The sequence below is a fragment of the Hippichthys cyanospilos genome, chromosome 18 (genome assembly GCF_059441005.1).
Source record: "Hippichthys cyanospilos isolate Australia breed blue-spotted pipefish chromosome 18, RoL_Hcya_1.0, whole genome shotgun sequence".
In the NCBI taxonomy this organism is placed as follows: Eukaryota; Metazoa; Chordata; class Actinopteri; order Syngnathiformes; family Syngnathidae; genus Hippichthys; species Hippichthys cyanospilos.
The window spans coordinates 1,717,863-1,738,290 of record NC_142386.1 but is presented as its reverse complement, the minus strand read 5'-3'; the positions used below and the strand labels follow the sequence as shown (position 1 = coordinate 1,738,290).

Genomic DNA, 20,428 nt, shown 5'->3' with positions numbered 1-20,428 from the left:
ATTTGTATTGGCCCGTTTAAACATTTCAAATGATCTATGCAGCATTAATTAACATAAAAAAGTGTTTCCATTGCCATATACAATGTAACTTTATTACAGAGATATGCAAAGCACAAACATTGTAGAATAAAAAAAACTAAACACAAAACCAGCTGCAAAAAAGCAACAATAACAAATGTTGATACAAATATTATTGCAAGTAGAGCACAAGTATACTAAAAAGTTGCTTCTTAACTAACAAAACTAGTACAAAACTTCTGAAACACATTCATATAAACAATCCTAATAATTCCCGAAAGCGGTACAGAAAGTGTTTCTCCCAAAAAACGTTTACGAGCACGATTGCGTCAATATCGCTATAAGGTGCTTTTGAGTTTTCCCATTCCACCACCCAAGAATCTGGGACTTCCCATTTAATTTCACAATCACACCAATAAATACGTTATCCTGTTATAAATGAATACATGTCAAACTATCTTCTTTTTTCAAGGAACATAAACTTGCTGATACGGCGGACATTTTTGGCTTATGTTAGCATTTTATGAGCGTGCGGTGGGTGCACCATTACTTAGCAACGTGTTTAATTAGCAAGACACCCGCAATTTTGTATTTAAGGTGATCAAAACCCATTCTAAAACATTTTTTAAAATATTGCATAAGCAGGGCAGTATGGGGTCATGCTAAAAATCATGTATAAAATGAAGGAAATCCATCTTAAGCGACACCATTACTTCTTATTGCCAGTATGTGTGCACGTTTTGGCCACCTAAAGACTCGAGTTCTAATATTTTCCTAGATTTTCAAAATGACAGTGATTCTGATGACGCCAAAAGCACTAAATAGTGATATTGACTTATTAGCAATGCAGTGTCAAAATAATCCGCCACACCAAAGCTTGCTATTTGAAATTAGAAGCTTGTACAAATTTATACATGTTTCTCAACGTTTACAATAAAGCCAAAGCAAATGTACAGGTCTGAACTAGTACAAAAATGCAAACTGTGAAACACCAAAGCCAAAACACAATCAATAGATACCCACGAGAATAAACAATTCTGCCTCTAAGTGATGCACTTCCTGTTGTGATGTTATCACTTGTGACGTCATCATGCCGCCAAATATTACAGAATAAATTTAAGGGTTTCCATGTTTGATTGTGCAATTTTGTAATACTGTTGTCCCTCTAACCCAGAAGACTAAATTGGGTGGCCTGCAGATATCTAAATCTTATTCAAATAAAATGTCATGCTATATGAAAAGCCAAGGTCCGTAACCGTTGTATTATCTACTTTAGTGAAACATTCACGTTTGAGTTGTCAAGCTTTAGTCATTTAGTTAGTGTAAAGAAGTTTATCACGTGAACTTGTAAAACAATTACCACGATGACCTGCCGGTTAAGAGGCAAAAAAAAATACGTTTCATTGTAACATACGTTACAGACGCATTCCCTTCAGATTCAAATACTCTGCAAAATAGAGGACCACAAACACATTTTTTCCAGTCTATGCCACTTGCCATGAGAAATCTGTACAACGTACAAAACCACACCCACTTAATTTGTACAAAATGTCTCTGAACCACCTAATTAATACTTGGGAAGGTAAATTAGCGATGACTGTAACCTGGTTTCTTCTTGTATCAGTATTCAGAAATGCCTGAACAACCTGAGATGTTTTGGTGCATATGTGCTATGTTGTGATATATGAAGTGGGAAAATTATTGCCACAATTTCATGTGTGAAGAAAGTAGCAATTGGGTACATGCATCCATCACAATTCAAACAGGTTGTCAACATTTGGACATCTTCCTGTTTATGTGAAGGCAAAAAAAAAGTGCATAAGCGTGAAGAATCTTCAAAGTTGATCACACCAACAATTCTGACGCGTGTGCAAAAGCACTAACCGATAATTGAACTGCAGCACTTTAACTAAAGCTTTTAATCGGAAAAACAATGCGTTCAAATCATAGCCCATTCCTCGCTCATTGAAGTCACGTGTGGTACAGCTCAAGTCACATGGGTTCCACCTCCAAATCTTACGCTCTTAAAACACCTACGCATACATACATGTAAATATAATTAGGCAACTGCGATAAGTTGAAGTCGATAATTTTGGGTTGAAAATAGCACATTTCCAAAACCAAAACATATCTAGCACTCGTTTGCACATTCACGTTTATGAAGAAATCATTAGGGCCACACTGAAAAGAAAAAAGAAATGAAAGAAATGAAAGAACACAGTGGTAAGATGAGAAAGTAGTAAACTTTAAATGAAAAATTGCACGAGAATTGGAAGATTTACACAAAGAGTGATAACGGTTGAGAATCTTGCACAATTTTAGACCATTGCGCATTTGTGTGGTCATTTTAATCATTAACTCATTCGGTGCCGGCTACTTCGACACTCCTTTACCGTAATGTTTAAAAAAATACTGTAAATAAGTACATAAGATTGGATGTCTGAACCGTGTAGATGTATAATTACAATTTGTGGAATATTAAGCAGCAATATCCACCTGTTTCTTAATCATCTCTGGGGTAGCCATTTTGACACTGTCAAGTAAAAAAAAAAATTTAAAAAAATGACATCACGGTTGCTCAGGTCTGAGGGAACAACCAATCACAACTCAGCTAGCAAATGTCTCATGACCAAAGCCAGAAAGCAGTTGGGGGTCATTTTTAGTCGACGGCAAGTGGCAAAATGGCCACCTACTGAGATGTTCCACTGATGCGATATTAATCAAAATGCTGTGACTATGCAGGGAAATGATGTAACTTGATTTCCCCAAAAATCTTTCAATGCCAGCCATTAAAACAAACAAACAAAAAAACAGCCGACGTCAAATGATATCAATAACTCTTGTCGGTAAGGTTCCCGCCAACGTTCTTTCAAGTCAACGGCACTCAAAGTGTTAAAAAAAAAAAACAACACACCTTTATCATACTTTTTTGCTTTCGAGTGTGGCCCAAGTACTCTGTTTACACCCAAATCAACGCGGCCTCCTTAACATTGTACGTTTGAGGCAAGCGCGGAAGCTATACATTCAAAGTCTCGTTGCCGTTTTGAAATTCTCTGCGAGAACCTGCTTACACATGGCCGTGACTTTGCTCGTGGCTCCAGAGACTGAAAGCTGTCTTGAAGGTCCTATGGCAGAGTTTGCACATGTACTGCCTCTTGAAGGTCAAGGCAGAGAGAGATGGCGCGTGGTAAAACAGGGTCTCGGAATCCTGAGCCCCGCTTGAATTGTCAACGCTGTTTGACCTGGACACAGGACTGCGGCTGCTGGGTCGCTGCTCAGGCTGAGCTTGGATTTTGTTGTTGCCGACCGCGGACACGGACGCCTCCGGGCTGCTGGATCCGTCCGCCGCGACCGGCGCTCCTCGGTTGAGCGCGGAGCTCTGAGGTTCAGAGTTTTGAGATGTCACGGGCGGGGAGGGGGTCAGGGGTGGGCGCTGCCCGTCCACGTCTTTGGCTCCGTGCTCGCTCGCGTTGGACATGTGTGACTGAAAGTGGCTCCAAAGGCGGAAGTTGGTCCTGAAGGCTTTGTTGCAGATGTGACAGATGAAGGGCTTGATGTGGCACAGGAGCTCCTGGTGCCGCTCCAGGTCTTTGCGAGAACAGAAAAGACTCCCGCATTTCTCACAAGGCCACACGCCGGGTTCTTCCAGTCCGGTTTGGCCGGTCTCCGTTTCTTCCCGCTCGCTCACGGACTCCTCCAGCGGTTCTTCTTTTACCACTAGCTTCCCGTGATGGTGGCCCATGCTCAGGTCCTCGGGCACATAAGACGAAGAGTCTTCCGAGTCGTACATAGGCGTGCCCGAGGAGTCATTGTAAATGTTTCTCTCTCTTACAAGCGGTCCACCGGTGTAATGTTCCTCTATGAACATTTCTGACATTCCTTCAGTGTGCTCTTCTTGCCTCAGATTCATCTGTTCCTTAAGATTAATCATGTTGTTGTTGTGCACCTCCACCTGGTGGCGCCAGATGCTGAAGGAGGACTTGAAAGTTCGCATGCATTCTAGGCACGTCAGTTTCTTGTACTTGCAGTGCACCTCGTGGTCTTTTTTCACCGTGGGACTGGAGAACCTGAGGCCGCAGTACGGGCATACGGTGGAATGCCGGCATCCTCTCTCATGATCGCCCTGCTCCAGGGGGGAAGGCAATTTCATATTGCAGAGTCTGCAGGGGTAACCGCCGGCGTCGGAGTCCTTCTGGTGAATCACCCCATCCAGTTCCGGGTAGAGGATGCTCTCCTCCGCTGCGTCCTTGTCAGCCTTCTCTGCCGGATGTGTCCTTAAATGCTGCCTGTACTGGGACTGAAACACGAAGGCTTTCCCGCAATAGGGACATACAAAGTTAGACCTGGATCGCTTTTTGCAGAGTGTGGAAGACTGCAAAGCTTGTTTATTCCTTTTCAGCTTCCAGAGCAAAGCTTTCTTGATTTCTCGCTCCCGCACCATGTCTATCAGTTTCTTTTGGAATCGATCGTCCATCACCGGGGAGCTGGAGGAGGACGCCGGGTTCTGGAGGACACCGTGCTGAGTCTGACAATGCGTCCACACTTTGAAGTTGGTGTGGAAACGCTTGTGGCAGATGTCGCAGGCGTACGGCTTATCGGGGTTGTGGTACATATTCACGTGTCGATGGAGTCCGGCGTTGGACCTGAAAACTTTGAAGCAGTTCCAGCATGTGAAAATCCTGCTCGAAGACGACTCGTCGTTGTTCTCGTTATCGTCGCTGGTGCTGCGAGACACCACCTCGGAGGTGTTCTCCTCAGGGGAGGCGGCGTGTTCCTTGACTATTTTGTTCTTCTTGAATGGGTACCGTCTGTTGTCTGGCCTCTCCTTCCGTTTCCCGAAAGGAATTAAGCTGGCCTTGGAACACTGTTCGTAATTTGTTTGCAAGTCTTTAAGATTGACCGGCAAAGCTTCTCCGACCGTGATTCGGATAATGTCCAGCGGATCGGCGAGTGGACTGCTGGGCTCCACTTTCAGACTGGGCTCTCTTTCGACCTGGGTTTGCTCATCGCGTCTGCTGTGGTACTTTGACTTGAAAATAACGGGAGATGTTGTCGAGTTACCGTTGTGAGCCGGTACTTCGGGATCCGACGCCTTGGATGCTAATTTAACGACCGACTGTTCGTGATTTTGCAGCTCCTTGAGCTCCAGCGCGGGCGAGAACACCGGAACCGGGCTGTCCATGGATAACGACCTTCGAAGTAAGCTTTTTATGAGCGGCCCGCTCCGATCGATGGTCTGGCTGAGCTCAGAGACCTGACCCTGAAAGGACACTTTGGAGCTGTAGTGAGGCTCCTGCTCCCCCGAGTCCTGTTTCACGCCCGGGTCCGAGCAAGACGGAATCCGAATATGCTGCACTTCAGCATCGCTAAATGATGCAGATGTTTTCAGCTGAGGCCTAATTGAAGAGATGTATGACGGATTCCCTTTTAAAATTGACGCGTAGGGACGGGCGGACCACCTTTCGGAAGCCTCGTTCTTTTCAGCTGATTTATTGGCGACTGCTTCGGAGTTTTTGACCGAGTCGCAGGTGTTAGGTTCCGACGGAGGCTGCGCCAATTCAGCCGCGACAAGAGATGAGGATCTCTCTGGCGTTTTCGTCTGATAGTTTGAACGAGAAGGTTCGGTCGTGTCATTCCGGACACGGCGTACAATGACGCTCCTTGTCTGGACATCATTGTCATCCTCTTCTGTATAGGACAGCCTTTTTCTAGAGACGCAATAGGACGCGTGTGGCCTCGTGGATACGATGTTGGTGAGGAAAGGAATTCCCAAAGTGTAGCCCAGCTCCTGGATGGCGGAAAGACTGTCTTTGTCCACGAAAAGCGATGATGAGTAAATATAATTCAGAACGATCTCAAAAGCGTCAGGCTCACAGAAGTCCAGGTTTACAACCTTCAGTGATGCGTCATCCATCCGGGTGAAGAGGGACTGAAAATATTCACTGCTGGCAGCCAGAACACTCTTATGGGCTTGGTAGCGCTGTTCCGCCACAACTAGAACCACGTCACACATGTGGCCTCGGAGACGCTGCTCATTTAGCAGCCCCAGTACCGATAGGGCATGGGCCGGATAACTGTAGTGCACTAGGCTCTCCATTGCTAAAAGGTGACAGAAGAAGACATGCGTTAAAATACGGGTATTGATTATTATATGACAATAGATGTTTTTTGCACGGGTACTCATTATATAAGTACATCAGGTAGTGATGGGCGACCCTGCAAAACAGTGATTCCCCAAAACAGAGCCATAATGTACTATGTCTATGATGGTTAACAGCTACTGTACTAAAAAATGATGCATTTTTAAAGACTGATGATTATGTCTCAGAAAATGAAAATGGAGATAGAGTACTGCTAAAAAAGTAGCTCAAATTGGCAAAGTTGTAGCAATTTGAGTGTTGCCAAGTTGAAATCCCTCGTTTTGAGAAAAATGTGTTTATAAAGTTTTGGGACGTTAGTCTTTCAATGGTGTGCATTGTCTGCTACTGTCTTTTTTTCATACACTTCAATTGCTGTACAAAATTTTTGGCTGCTAGGAAATGAAAGTCGATACTTTATGGAAAATGCACATCTCTTGTCAAAAACTTGTTTCTGCGTCAATAACTCCGTGATATAAATCTGGTTTTGTGAACATGCATCACATATATTTTTGCTTGTTGAAAAACAATCACAAGCACAAAAGACCAAATAACACATCACATTTAATTATGAATGAACAACTTTAATAATGTTTTTAATTATTTTATTTTGTACTTAAATGTAATTGTTTAAACTTTTTTAGAACAATCATTCCTCACTATTTATGGTGTATGAATTCAAATAGCTGCCTATTCATTTGCATCTACTGTCGTGGATATTTGTTTTTAATCGATATATTTTGATTTAAGGAAAGCTACAAAGCCCTAGTGTGCAAAATAGAGGCCTTTCAAATGATGTCCAATGTAATCTGAGTAGGATGCAATTAATGTATACTGTCTTGCTGACACACAACAGACAACTGGACACAAAAAAGGCTAATCAGACCAGCCAATCGGATCTCTTAACATATTCGATTCAGTATTGCACTTGTTAGGTGACACATCTTATGAAAAAAAGAATAAAAAAAAACAGATTCATGCACTCCTTATCTCAGTGTGGTACTTAAATACCGTAAGCATGACATAATTATGCGTATTGCTGTTGGCAACTTCGTTACGTCATTTTAGAATGCAGTTTGTTTGCATTCATCTATGTAAAAACTAACAGCTAACCTCACCCCAAAATAAAAATTCACTCATGTCGTTTTTTTTTTTTTTTTTTTTTCTCCTTTCTACGAGGAAGTCAAGTAGCGCTTCGGCTATTCGATCATCCGTGAGACGTGGCGCACTACCGTGTGACACTTTTGCTTCTTTCAGCCCAAAATAACAGTTTGGCGCGAGAGAGCGGCGGCGCTTTGGCGATTTGTGAAGCCAATTGTGAATGGCGCCGCGCTCAGCCATTTCTGCTCGTTGGTTTAGCGAAAATGCCATGTCGAGTCAGGAGGGAAAAGTTGGGCGCGTTTTGGACTCAGTTTCATACACTCTTGTTCGGAGCAACACATCCAAAAAATCCGCTACGTCTGATAAGAAAGCCGCCTTATTTGATATTGACTGTTTTAAAAATAAACGAGAAATTCAGACGCCCCTCCGAGCTAAACAGGTTGTAGCCGCTCAGGTTTAACAACAGCACAACTGCCCCTTTGAGTTACGTCAGGGGGGAAGGGGGGAAAAACGCTCTTACTCAACGCTACTCTATCAAGCATGTTCCGTTCCGCATTTAGCCAACTTAAAATAGATTTTTTTTCCGCTTACCCGGCCCTCGTGATTAAGTTCTCTCGTTCAAACAAGCGGGACTTTATTCAGGGTTGTGTCGATTTCTGCGCGCTGGTCGTGATTCCATCCATCTTGAATTTGACGTCATCCCACACCAGGGATGAGGTCATCGCAATGAAAGCTCGTCACGTGCACTGCGCTCGGATTGGCTACAAGGGTTTGAGGCGGGGTCAAGAGAGGACTTGACGTTAGCGCAAATTTAAAGGGATATTACCATATTTTTTAAAATGGTAAATGGACTTAAAAAAATGGGATTACGTACTATAAACGCCATTTATTCTAAATATTGCGGCAATGTGAGATGTATTTGTTTGTCGCATTCCTGTTTCAAAAAGTTTAATTATATCAGTTTGATCCCCACGGAAATAGCCAGACCAACCATATTGCTTCTTAATAGAATAGAATAGAATAGAATAGAATAGAATAGAATGTCTTTACACAATGAATTTGGGAGTGCTTCGACTGGTGCTTATTAATAACACGAACAGTAAATACAGCAGCACGTTGGAAGATTGGTTAGCAAGTCCACTTCATACTTCAGATGTCACTGGTTTGATACCACTTCAGGTCTTCTTGTATGGAGTGTGCATGTTCTCCCTGTGCCATGTTTTTTTTTTCAGTTTCCTCTCACATATTGATTACTAGAAATTACACATAGGTGTTGATGTGTGAATGGTTGTTTGTCTATGTGTGCCTTTCATTGTCTGGCAAACAGTTTTTGGACAGTAAAGTCAAACATTGTCTTCACAACTTTGTAGTTTATAGTCCCAATTGTCTATATAATGGCACTATTATTTATATTTTATTCATGGAAAATGACGTTAGCAGCAAAATACCCACATTATCCACTATCCAGATAACGGCAGCCATGTTGTCACTCTCTGGTAAATAAAAATGTCATCACTGTTAATGAGCAATCACAGCTCACCCGTTTTCTGAGTTTGATTATGCGATTTTTGCAAGCTAATCCATGATTGGTTGTTATGAGCTCCGAGCAATCGCGATGCCATTTACAGTCAACATCAAATGGCAATAGGAGGGGGCTACTTGGGGAAACCGAAAATTTACCAGTGGAGCAAAAATGGTCATAGAAACGGGGACCCACCAAGAAGCAATGTTGAAGGGTCTTCAGTTAATTTTTCACATTATTTTCTACATAATTCATTGTTTTGAAGTGTCACATGTAGAATAGATTGAATAATACGCTGCAAACGTTCGTTTCGCGTTTTTCTCAAAATGACTATGGAGTTCAAAAATTCCTACAATAAAAAAACATTTGTCTATGTATTTATAAAGAAAGAAAAGAGCAAAAAATGGCAAATTTCCCCGTGGTCCAATTCTATTGGCCTATACACAAATATACAATAAAAACAATTTAAGTCATATAACAAAAATGTAAAATGAATGAGAATAGCATGTTTAGATTTAATGGGCTGCATGGGAGATCATATTATAAAATAAATTACACATTGGAGTGGGAAATTAGCGGATGCATGATTTATTTTTGTCATTGTTACACATAGTGCATTTGCCTCTGCTCAATGGCCCTTCAGTTTCAGCCAGTGAGTTCATAGAAGTCACAACAGTTTTTGAGTTGCTTTGTGTCATAGCGTTTGCCCATGTTTATCTCGCCTACAGGCCTTTTCCTTTAAGAAGCTGTCAGCACCATTACTTGGCAACCGTCTCGTGACGCAATTAGGTGTGGCACTGATTGCACCACTGCGCAGCACATCCGCATATGATGCATAAAATAAAGCAACTTCAACGCACTTGTGATTCATAAGTTGTCTTGCAGAAGTACAGTAACATTCTTCTACCCCGTTTTGAATCCCCTGCTTCCATGCCATAATCAACCCGATGATTAGTATCAAGTATAACCAGGCACGTTTTTTTATATCACTGTAAAATGGGAAAAATGCGCATCATTGCGTTCATAATCCATTGAAGCTTTTTAAAAAATGGTCCGTGGTTAACATGTAAATGTTTGAATGTAATTGAATCCCTTCTTTCTAACAAAATCTTAATTGCAGACACGGTGCGTTAGTATCAGTAGTATAGCAAACGCTACCGTGGTTACTTGCATGGTTACCCCATCTTTGGGGATTTGGGCTTCTCCCTTCCTCATCCGCATCTCCCTCGATGTTCGAAACATGTTTACACTTCTAACATGACCAAAATTGTGATGAAAAAAACAAAAAAAAACCACTAAAAACATGTGTTACAGTTCTTTCACAAGACTTGGTTATCATTGATTTTAAAAAAAGTTAAGATATTTACACCATGTCTTATGAATGTAATATGCATTCTATATAAGACACATTGTGAGCACTTGCATTAATAAATTCGCTTCAAATTCAAAGTACATCTGAAATTTGCTGTCTATTTCTCTGTGATCTATTAGAGAAAGGTTGTGCAACCCGGAATGGAGGGGGGGGGGGGGGGGGGGGGGGGAGTTAGAACCCCAAAGGATTTAGGCTTTGTGTACTGCACACTCAACAGCGTGCAGTATTGCTACTGTAAATTCCGAACGCCGAATTTACAATGCTGCCGCTAAATATACGGTTGAAATATTCATAAAAAATGGGTTGGATGCTTTCAATCTGGATATTTGCCCTTCCTGCGCTCTACACGTGGAAAATAGCTGCATATGAAGGTAGGACTAAATCCATCTAATATGTTGATAACTTTTTTTTTTTTTTTTTAAGCGAGCAACAAATTGTCATCGCAACGGGAACGTGTTCTTGATTTGATAGAGCAAAGCTTATCCGCATCCGGCTATCATCTGTGCGTTTCCAACGAGACCCGCGCCGTGACTTCCTTGGTGTTACGAAGGCTTCCATATACTAAGAACAGGAGATGCGGTAGCTGGCTCTTCTGGACGGCGTGTCCGGTGACACTTTTCAGAACAGTTCATCAGACTGAGTACAAGATGCTGATGGTGCAGGTGACCAAATGCTGCCATGGTTACACGCAAGTGGGAAGCTACTGTGCCCTGGGTAAGTGTGCAGCACGTCTATTTGACTTTTTGTTCTCTCTGTTGGTCAATATGCTAATTGCTCATAATGTTGATGTGACTTTTTAACGTTATTTTTTTTTTTTTTTACATGGAGCATATAACCGGAGTGAGGAGTTTATGACCAAGCCTGGATCCTGCCCAATCACAGATAGATTGAATTCTAGTGGCGATGATTGCAACTGGGACATCGAGTGTCCGGATTGGCAAAAGTGTTGTGAGAGCTCAGGTCACTTTCTCTGCAACAACCTTACAAGTTAGTATCCTTTTTTTATAGTTTGTGAGAAAATGCAGAAGTAATTGAAGAGTATTAATGAAATAGTATTTCTTGTCCTTTTTTTCACAATTACTTGATGAATTGGTAATGTTCTTCCACTTTTACGCATGTAATTTATCTATACGATTAATACATTGAGTGTTTTTGCTCAGGGGTGCCAAAATCCCAAGAGAATTGCGATTAATTAATGACAATTAAAGTTTAGGAGCAGAATGAAGACATGAAAAAAGAATAGTATAAGAAGGTTGTTGATGAATGGTAAATTTAACCGAAAATAATCCACCCTACTTGATTGAGGAAGAGTGACATGCATATTTTGAAAGAAGGAGCTTGTTTATCACAGAAGCGGTCTTAAGTTGAGTTTACTACATAAATGCAAAGCACCCAGCCAGTACTGGGGACTAGTCTCAAATACAGCAGATGGTAAATGGTTACAACTGCATCTTAAAGAAAATAAATGACTACAGCATTTTTTTTTGGTATAGCAATTTTTTGACCTGTAATAACACAATGTATCTAAATTAAAAACAAAACTGTGGGTGAGGATTTTTCTTAGACATTTTTGGTGGGATCCAAAAAGATTAATGAGATTAATTACACACTTTAATGATTGAATCTCCGAAAAAAAAAAATAAAATTTGATAGCACTAGTGTATAAAAAAAAAACACATACACAACACCACGTTCCACAAATGTCATTTCCGCCATTTTTCTCCACTATACAAGCTTGATGCAGGCCTGCGCTGAGAAGTGCAGCTCTATTTTTAGCGTGCATTTCTCCACCTCCATAAAAATGTCATTTTCCATGACCATCATTCATGATCACAATTTCAAAAATGAAACAATGATCCCCAAATATTTCCATAAGCAAAACGTATCACGATGCCGATCTTATTCAGCGCTTCGAGTGATCCAAGCTCTCCACAATGTTCTCTACTCATCAGGATCAGCCGACGACTCCGAGAACGGGGGTTATCGTTTCAATGCCACAGTGACGGTGAAGACAGATTACCAACAACTACTGAACAACGGCGCCCTTCTCAACCACACCAGATTACTTCAAGCGATGGTTCCACAAAAACTGACATAACGGTACCGTGATTGACATATCAGCATTGCATTCACTTCTTTATTTTCAACAGGTAACTGGAGCGATGGAGTCTGTCGATTTCTCAGTCTATTACCTGGCCTCACGGCCTGTGCATCCGTTTCGAACGGCCACCTCGCTGCTGATCCGCAGCAGCTCGGTTCTTTCCCTGCACGACGTCACATCCAAGCTGAATTTCCTCCTCAAACACATCCGGGAGGTGTCAGCTCTGACAGTGGAAGGTGAGGAGGCCCATGGACATTTGACTTGCGTTTCTTCAGAAGAGTGACGCTTTTGCAGCGAGTGATGTTTGCACAGAACATAGCAGTCAGGAAAGAATGAGTCAGTTGGCACCATAGCTTCCTTCTCCCACCGCTTCTATTTGAGCGGCCGTCTTCTGTGGGATGTTTCCTGCCGCGGCAGAAAATAACAGCCGAGTTAGTCACACATTTCCCCCTCCCGCACGTACCCAGATTGCTCACAAGTCATACGTACGTATTAGACATGCGCAGAATGAACCAACTAAACACCAAAATAGTAATCAAGCTATTTTTGTGACCTTCTCTTTGCTTATCTTTCAATGTATGTGAAAACATCCTTATTCAAACTTGAAACATTTTTGACCAACTGAACCGTTTGATGCTGAAAAAATAAAAATGAACAGATAAGCACCAATATATTCAACATTTTAACCTCGAAAAAAAGTTATAAAACACTGTGCAGATCTTCTAAAATATCACAGTACTCATGTGTTTTATTAAAAAAAAAAAAAAAAAAGTTTAAATTTATGAGCACCACTATAGGCCATTTTAAAAGCAATCAAATTGCAAATAATTTGAATCCCATCACGTTTCTCCGTTCATTCTTTGCAGACGTAAATGAGTGTGCACATCCTGCTCTCCATCAATGCTCTCCACTGGCGCAATGTAGCAACACAATGGGCTCCTACCGATGTGCCTGCCATGAAGGATATCTCGATATTGACCCCGGCAATCCTGGAACTCATTGTGCAGGTTAGTGTGACTGTGATTACTACGGATTGAAGGAAATGATCTTCCAAATCAACACACACACACACACACTTCTGGGAAATTTTTAATATCATGATTTTTCTTATTATTCTTATAACGATGACATGATGACATGATCTAATATTGGGAGGATTTTAGAGTGAGCTGGAGTATATACACAAAATCTTCATGTAAATGTGTTTTTTCAAAAAAGATGTGACTTCCTTTCACATAAAAAATTCAAAGTGATGATGAAAAGTCATTAAAACAGCAAAGTAGGTGGCATGGTAGTATACAACTAACGACTCTACACTCATCGTTATAATTCTTCATCTGACACTTACACTTGTCTTTTAGAGCCTCATGACATCAGCATTCCAGCCAGCACAGAGGCCCCACAGTGTTGCCCTTTACCGATCAACGCATCCTCCCCTCAGACTGCAGGCAACATCACTGCGATTCACTCCGACGTCACTGATAACGACACGACTTTGTACACAAGCTCTGGCTTTCAAATGACAACATACGCCATCTCAACCGATGAGCCGTTTCGAACAACAACATGTATGAAAGATCTTATTCTTGTTTAGGAAGCAATACAACAGGAGTCAAAATCACTCTATGACCTTTTCCAGCTTCCCCTGGCATCAGCAGATTACAGGCTGCCAACATCACCGGGACTTCTTTTTGTGTGTACTGGTCCAGCCTAATCCCAGCAAACCAGACATACTTGGTGCTTCTTAGTGGAGGCTCAGAGGTTATTGGTATGTGGACAACTGAGCAGACCATGATGGAACTGAGGCAACTGCAGCCGGGGGTGCTCTACAATGTCACTGTTAAGCTCCATACAAATGAAAGCCGGGGAGATATTCTTCATATTGCTGTAAAAACAGGTAAGAACTGCTCATTAAAACAGACTTGTTAACGCTTAGCAACTCGGCTCTGATGTTGTAATTTTCTAACACACGCTTTGCAAAATGTGAACACCACTGATGGCTTTACACACCATTTATAAATGAGCACTACACTCGTAGCAAACAACACACATTTATGGTTATCATTGACACGGTTCTGCCACTGCCCAGTCAAATGAGAAAAATGTTTTATATCAGCCTGAGGACTATAAATAAGTCACAGGTATGCTGTCGAGAGAGAGCAGGAAGAGTGAGCAGAATGAGAATTAGAGGAGGCCGAGGAATAAAATGTACATGAGAAGACGCAATAGGGAGAAGATGGCGATGCTATAATGTGATTCAAAGCGAGTTATGATAACTCTTTACGCCTTGGTATGTGTATTTATGTTGTAATATTTGCTGAGAAAAGAAGTGTAGTGCACATGTCATTTCTTTGTAGATGCTCAAACCCTCAATGCCACCACTCGATTTACCAACATAGAGTTCACCGACGACCTTTACGATACAAGCAGTCAAGCATACAAAAATCTCACTGCGGGCATTTTGGATGAGGTACAGTAGCTACATCGCGGGTAGACTGGAGTGATTTTTAGCGAGGGACAATAGATATGTTTCCCTGCAGATCTACCGTTATCTGGACCGAGACGTGAAGGCGATGGTGAATTCAGGCGAGGTGAGAATCGAGATCAGGAACCTTTCTCCCGGCAGTGTGGTGGTGGATTTCGTCGTGATCTTTGGCCCTGGTCAAGAAGAGGACATCAGAAATACATCCACAGCACTGCTCTACTCGCTGAGCAACAGCTCTATATACACAATGGATGAAAACAGCACAAGCATCAGTGGTAGGAGTCTTTACAACTGAACAAGAAGTTGTCGCCAATCAGGGCTGAGCTTGTGAAGTCACATGACCAAACCCAGAAAACAGGCATTTCATTTCAGTCAACAAATTTTTAAAGTTAATCGCACATAAAGAAGAACTGATTAAATTAATTAGACCAAAGATCTGTTAGTATTCCTTTGATTTCAGCGGAGAAAAAATATTTGAGCCGTATCATTTCACGTGACTACTAGTCAAACTATCACAACTTTCTTATTCACCTTAAGATTTCCATGATAGACGACTGATGAAATGGCAAGTTGACTTTTAGAAATTCTACTCCAAAAAATCCTCATGCCTATTTTGCATTTTTGATGTAATTATTTTGAGGGTTGCAGTGTTTTCTCCTTGCAATAGATGAAGAATGAAAATTGTGTTTTGCATGTTTGTTCTTGTAGATTTTGATGAATGCGTTCCAGGAGAAAATGACTGTTCTCTCTGGGCAACATGTACAAACACTTGGGGCTCTTTTACATGTTCTTGTCTTGATGGATTCATGGACGCTGAACCAGAAAGGCCTGGGAGAACTTGTGAAGGTATATGCATGCAATGCTACTCCAAATCTATCTGATTTTGATTGGCACTTCTTTCGGTTGGTACAGGCGTTCTTTTGGTTATTTTTCATTCTATTATTCACTGATTACAATGTTATCTTTTGTACAGCCACCATGAAGACCACAATTTCACCATCAACACCTATCACATTATCCTTACTCAGCACTTCCCCTTCCCCTGTAGCGCAAATAACAACATCAACGTATCCTGCTCCATCCACCATTGGGACTACTGTAGAAACAATCACCTCTGTGGAAAAGGCCAGCAGTAGTCTACAAACATCCACCTCTGTCGCACCAACAACTGCCACCATGGCAGCAATTACCACCTCTGTGGCAGCAACTAGCACTAGTGCACCAACAGCCACCACCACAGGTGCACCAACCATCACCTCGATGGCATCAACAACTCCCACCATGGCGGCAAGTTCCACCTCTGTCGCACCAACAACTGCCAACGTCTTAGAAATAACCACCTCCGTAGCACCAACCAGTGTACCAACAACCATCACCACAGGTGCCCCACCCAGCACCTCTATCGGACCAACAACTGCCACCAAGACGCCGACGTCCACCTCTTTCGCACCAACAACAGCTATCACAGAAGCAATAACCACCTCTGTAGCACCAGCTACCACCAGTATACCAACAGCCTCCACCACAGGTACACCCACAAGCATCTCTATCGGACCAACAACTGCCACCATGGCGCCAACGTCCACCTCTGTCGCGCCAACAATTACCAACATAGTAACAATAACCCCCTTTGAGTCTGTAGCAGCAACAAGCACTGCTGCGCCAACATCCACCTCTGTCGCGCCAACAATAACCAACATAGTAGCAATAACCCCCTCTGAGTCTGTAGCACCAACAAGCACTGCTGCACCAACATCCGCCACTCTAGGTGCACCAACCAGTATCCCTATCACCCCAACAACTGCCACCATGATGCCGACGTCCACCTCTGTCGCCCCTCTCAGTGTACCAACAGCAATCACTCCAGGTGCCCCAACCAACATCCCTATCACCCCAACAACCGCCACCATGGCGCCAACGTCCACCTCTGTCGCACCAATTGCCAACATAGTAGCAATAACCACCTCTGTAGCACCAACTGGCACCAGTGTACCAACAGCCACCTCCACAAGTGCATTAACAAGCACCTCTCTCGCCCCCACAACAATCAGCGTGGCTCCAATAACCACCTATACTACACCAACAACCGCAACTGGATCCAAATTCATTACACCTAGCACATCTATTTCTGCTGAGCTAACTATAGCGGCAATAACGTCCACTGGAAAACCAACAACCATATCAAGAAGCACAGCTGAACCCGCCAGCAGCACCATTGCAACCGCTAATGCAATTCAAATGACTACACTCACAATTGCCAGGACTGAACACACTACACCTATTATAGTCCCGATCTCCAACGATACGTACCCGAGAATATCTTCCCTCCTGGGTGATATTTCAGTTGATTGTGCTGTTACAGGCATCACAGTGACAGTTGCTAGAGAGTTTCTAGTTAATAACAAGATCAGGGAGGGCACGCTTCACCTGGGCGATCAGGAGTGCGGCGTCAGCGGGATCAATGCTAGTCATGCTCAGCTGATCGTGGAGTGGAATAAGTGTGTCAGCATTTTTGCACAAGTGAGTTATCGTCTGGATCGCTAGTTATTATCCTCTTTTTTTTAAAAACAGAGCTTTAAATATGTTAACAACCCCTACCGCTGTTTTGTCATTTTAGAATGAATCCTACTATGTGGCTTCTGCAACATTGTTTAATACGATGGAAACATACACATCACCCAATGGAACATTGGAGGCACCTAAATTACGTTTGGAAGTTCCTATAATATGTACTTACATGAGGAGCATGCTCACGTCTGCTGAATTTGGCTCAATGGGGTACATCTTTGTTATGTTCTCTTGTTTAGTTCTTGTCTTCAGTTCTGGGTTTTTGCTGGATTTTGATTTGTCTTTTCCCATTCTGGGTTGTTTGGCCTTTTGTTCGTCTTTCTGTTCCCTTTGTGTCAACGTCCCCTCAGTGGGATTGCGTCTACCTGTCCTTGTTAATGTGCTTCCACTGTGCCTGGCAGTCAGCTTCCCGCTCCTATTGTGTCACGCCCAGGTATTCCTTGTTTGTCTCGTCGGCTTTGTGTGTATTTACTTTCTTGTTTTGTTTCGGTTTTTGTCGGGTAATTGTCGATGTTGCATTTTGAAGTGTTTTGTTACTGTTTCCAGGTACGATTTAATCCAAGACGTGATCACAAGCTCTGGGGTCTTCCACGTGACAGTACAGCTGCTGAACGGTACATTTCCTCTACCTTCCAACTACAGCTTGTCCCCAGAGGAAGCCGTTGTGGTAGAAGTGAGCCTGAATTCCTCTGCGGAAGAGATCAAAGTAGTGATCTACTCGTGTTGGGCTACCCCCACGCAAAATCCGCTAGACAACATACGCTTTGTGTTCCTGGACAACAGGTAAGATTATTTTTCTGTCGTTTTCAGTTGAGGGAAACATATGTATTTTTCATGCATGTGGTATTCCTTAAAGTTGTATTCACTTGTATCTCACAAGCTCTGAATTGAGTGTTGGTTCTCTTGGAAAAACCAACGTAGGAAAATAAAGATGAAATGCGATCGCATTGGGCCAAAATGACACAGGCCCACTGGGTATCTGCCCTCTATGCCAGATTGCCAGTTAACCCCGGCTAGTGAGTCACTGCTCACTCGCCCCCTTTTTTACAGGTCTAATTGGGCTTTTATTACCATGACAACTGATGGTAGTGCTGTGGCACTGAGGCTGGCTGAGACAGAGCAGGCGGCGACTAGTTTTCAAAGAGTGCAGGAGAAAAATAGTAGAGAAAAACATCTGGAGAGTATTCACCGCATTCCACTTTTTCCACATTTTGTCATCTTACAGCCTTATTCTAAATAGTTCTTCTTAATTCTTAATTCTTTTTTAATTTATTAGTAGAAAACTAAGAATCATGAGGAACAAAATTGGATGGTCTGATGATCCAAAGATTCAACTCTTGGATGTGAAAGCCAGGCGTCGTTGTTTGAAGGAAACCAGGCTCGTCAACTAAAGTGATGCATGGTGGTGGCAGCATCATGCTGTGGGGAAATACTGCACAAGGGTTCATATAGTTTGGAATGAGGCATGAGAAGATGTGGGAAAAGTGAATACTTTCAGGAATCACTGTATGCGCAGTATTTTCAACACAATCATGTCTGTGTGCAACAGATGCGCCCTCAACATCTACACCGACGTGTTGATGAACGGAAACTCGAGCAGATCTCGTGTGTCCGTGCAGATCTTCTCTTTTGTGGACGTCAATTTGATCTACCTTCACTGCCATGTTCAGATCTGTTTGCAGATCAGATCTGATTCCTGTGTGCCGGTGAGCGCATTCTACCTTTTGCATTGCTAGTTCGATTTTTTTTTTTTTACCGCATTTTTTATTTCTTTTTTCAGGACTGTGTCCAAAGAACGACTTCGTCTTCCAACACCATCGGAAGAGCGTTTGGTTCTATTGGGCCTTTGCTTCAATCTGAGGAAGGTTTGCAAAGTCGAAAACCCGTTGCAACAAAGTAATACTTTTTAATAACAACTGACTACTAATGCGATGACTTGTTTTGTGTTTTATTTCATTTTCCGATGCCTCAGACGAGCCCCAGGACAGTGAAAATGAGAGACTCCAACTGATTGGACTGTCCTGCCTTGGAGTTGCGATGGTGCTCTTCTTCCTCATTGGCTCCGCCTGTCTCTTCTACTATCAAAGGAATCGCATTGGACATTACAACTTCACCGACAAATCCAAGCCGCTCAACATCACCGATATTCAATTTCATGCTTAAGTCAGAGTTACATGATTTGCACATTATGAGTTTGGCGTTCGGTTTCCCGTTCGATTCTGTTCATTTAAAATCCAAAGCTTTGCACAGCGACATGATGTCAAATTAGTCTTTTAGACTGTTACGCAATAGCTGGTATCAAGCAAAACATATATTACAATTTGGTAAAGGTTTTATTAAAATAAAAACAGGTTAGCATTTACTTTTACGGTTTACTATGTAGATGCATTCTTTTGCACTGTTTATATGAAAAATATTTATCCAGATCTAATGCTACATTGTTGATTAATTTATTTTATTGAATGTTTATATTAATTATACCAACTATGTCCATGTCCTGTTGTCATGCTTTCTAGGTGACATATTAAGCAGGAGTTTCAAGCTCTAAAAAAATAAATCGTACTCAATAAAATACTGCATAATTCTTATGTCTAGTAGTTATTGTTTGTCAGTTATTGTCACTGAAAAAAAGGCCTCGGAAATTCGTCGTAAATCGAGAATAATGACCTGAATACCGCGTCATAAATTGACCACCAGGGGGGGCTACGGATATAGTTTAAAATTAGAAACGTATAATCATTTCGTGGCCCCTTCTTTTTCTGGCAACTCGTTTCTATGGCAACAGGCCAGGGGCCGGCTAGGGTAGCGTCATAGTGAGTGTGTTGTATTTGATTTGTAAGACTCATTTTTATCAATTGGCTTCTGACTCAGAATGAGACCGTGTTGCCGCAGTGTTTTGTGGTGTTTCGTTTTTGTATTTGTTGTATGATTATTTTGGGCTTCATGTTTGCAACGCTAGTTGTTTTAACGTATAACTAAAATTGAGTTGAGAATCGTATGTTATGTCGTATCGTCAGTTTAATTTTGTTTTATGCCGGTTTTTTTGAGCCTGTAACGACTGCATCTTAATATTTTATTTGCAGAAAACATACACACCCATTTTTTTTTTTTTTTAAGAAAACGG

The 20,428-nt window shown here is 42.1% G+C and overlaps 2 protein-coding genes across 2 annotated transcripts; one reads left to right on the top strand and one right to left on the bottom strand.

The window, feature by feature from the left end:
* Positions 1–64: 64 nt before the first annotated feature.
* On the bottom strand, positions 65–7,944 carry zbtb21 (zinc finger and BTB domain containing 21). The gene is made up of 2 exons (XM_088441682.1): positions 7,848–7,944; positions 65–6,117 (listed from the first exon to the last, which is right to left on the bottom strand). The coding sequence occupies exon 2, from the start codon at positions 6,113–6,115 to the stop codon at positions 3,086–3,088; it is 3,030 nt and encodes a 1,009-aa protein (XP_088297808.1). The 5' UTR covers positions 6,116–6,117; positions 7,848–7,944; the 3' UTR covers positions 65–3,085.
* Positions 7,945–10,448: 2,504 nt separating this feature from the next.
* On the top strand, positions 10,449–19,840 carry umodl1 (uromodulin-like 1). Its single transcript, XM_088440560.1, is given in 18 exon segments — positions 10,449–10,521; positions 10,622–10,864; positions 10,979–11,137; positions 12,103–12,227; positions 12,301–12,487; positions 13,118–13,258; positions 13,613–13,748; positions 13,829–14,148; positions 14,609–14,721; positions 14,792–15,011; positions 15,445–15,582; positions 15,710–16,240; positions 16,883–17,256; positions 17,354–17,514; positions 17,851–18,087; positions 18,854–19,010; positions 19,085–19,169; positions 19,277–19,840. Coding segments are annotated over 18 exon segments (3,591 nt in total). The 3' UTR covers positions 19,468–19,840.
* Positions 19,841–20,428: the final 588 nt, after the last annotated feature.

Coding starts and splice junctions, on each gene's coding strand:
- zbtb21 (XM_088441682.1), bottom strand. CDS start 6,115: ATGGAGAGCCTAGTGCACTACAGTTATCCGGCCCATGCCCTATCGGTA.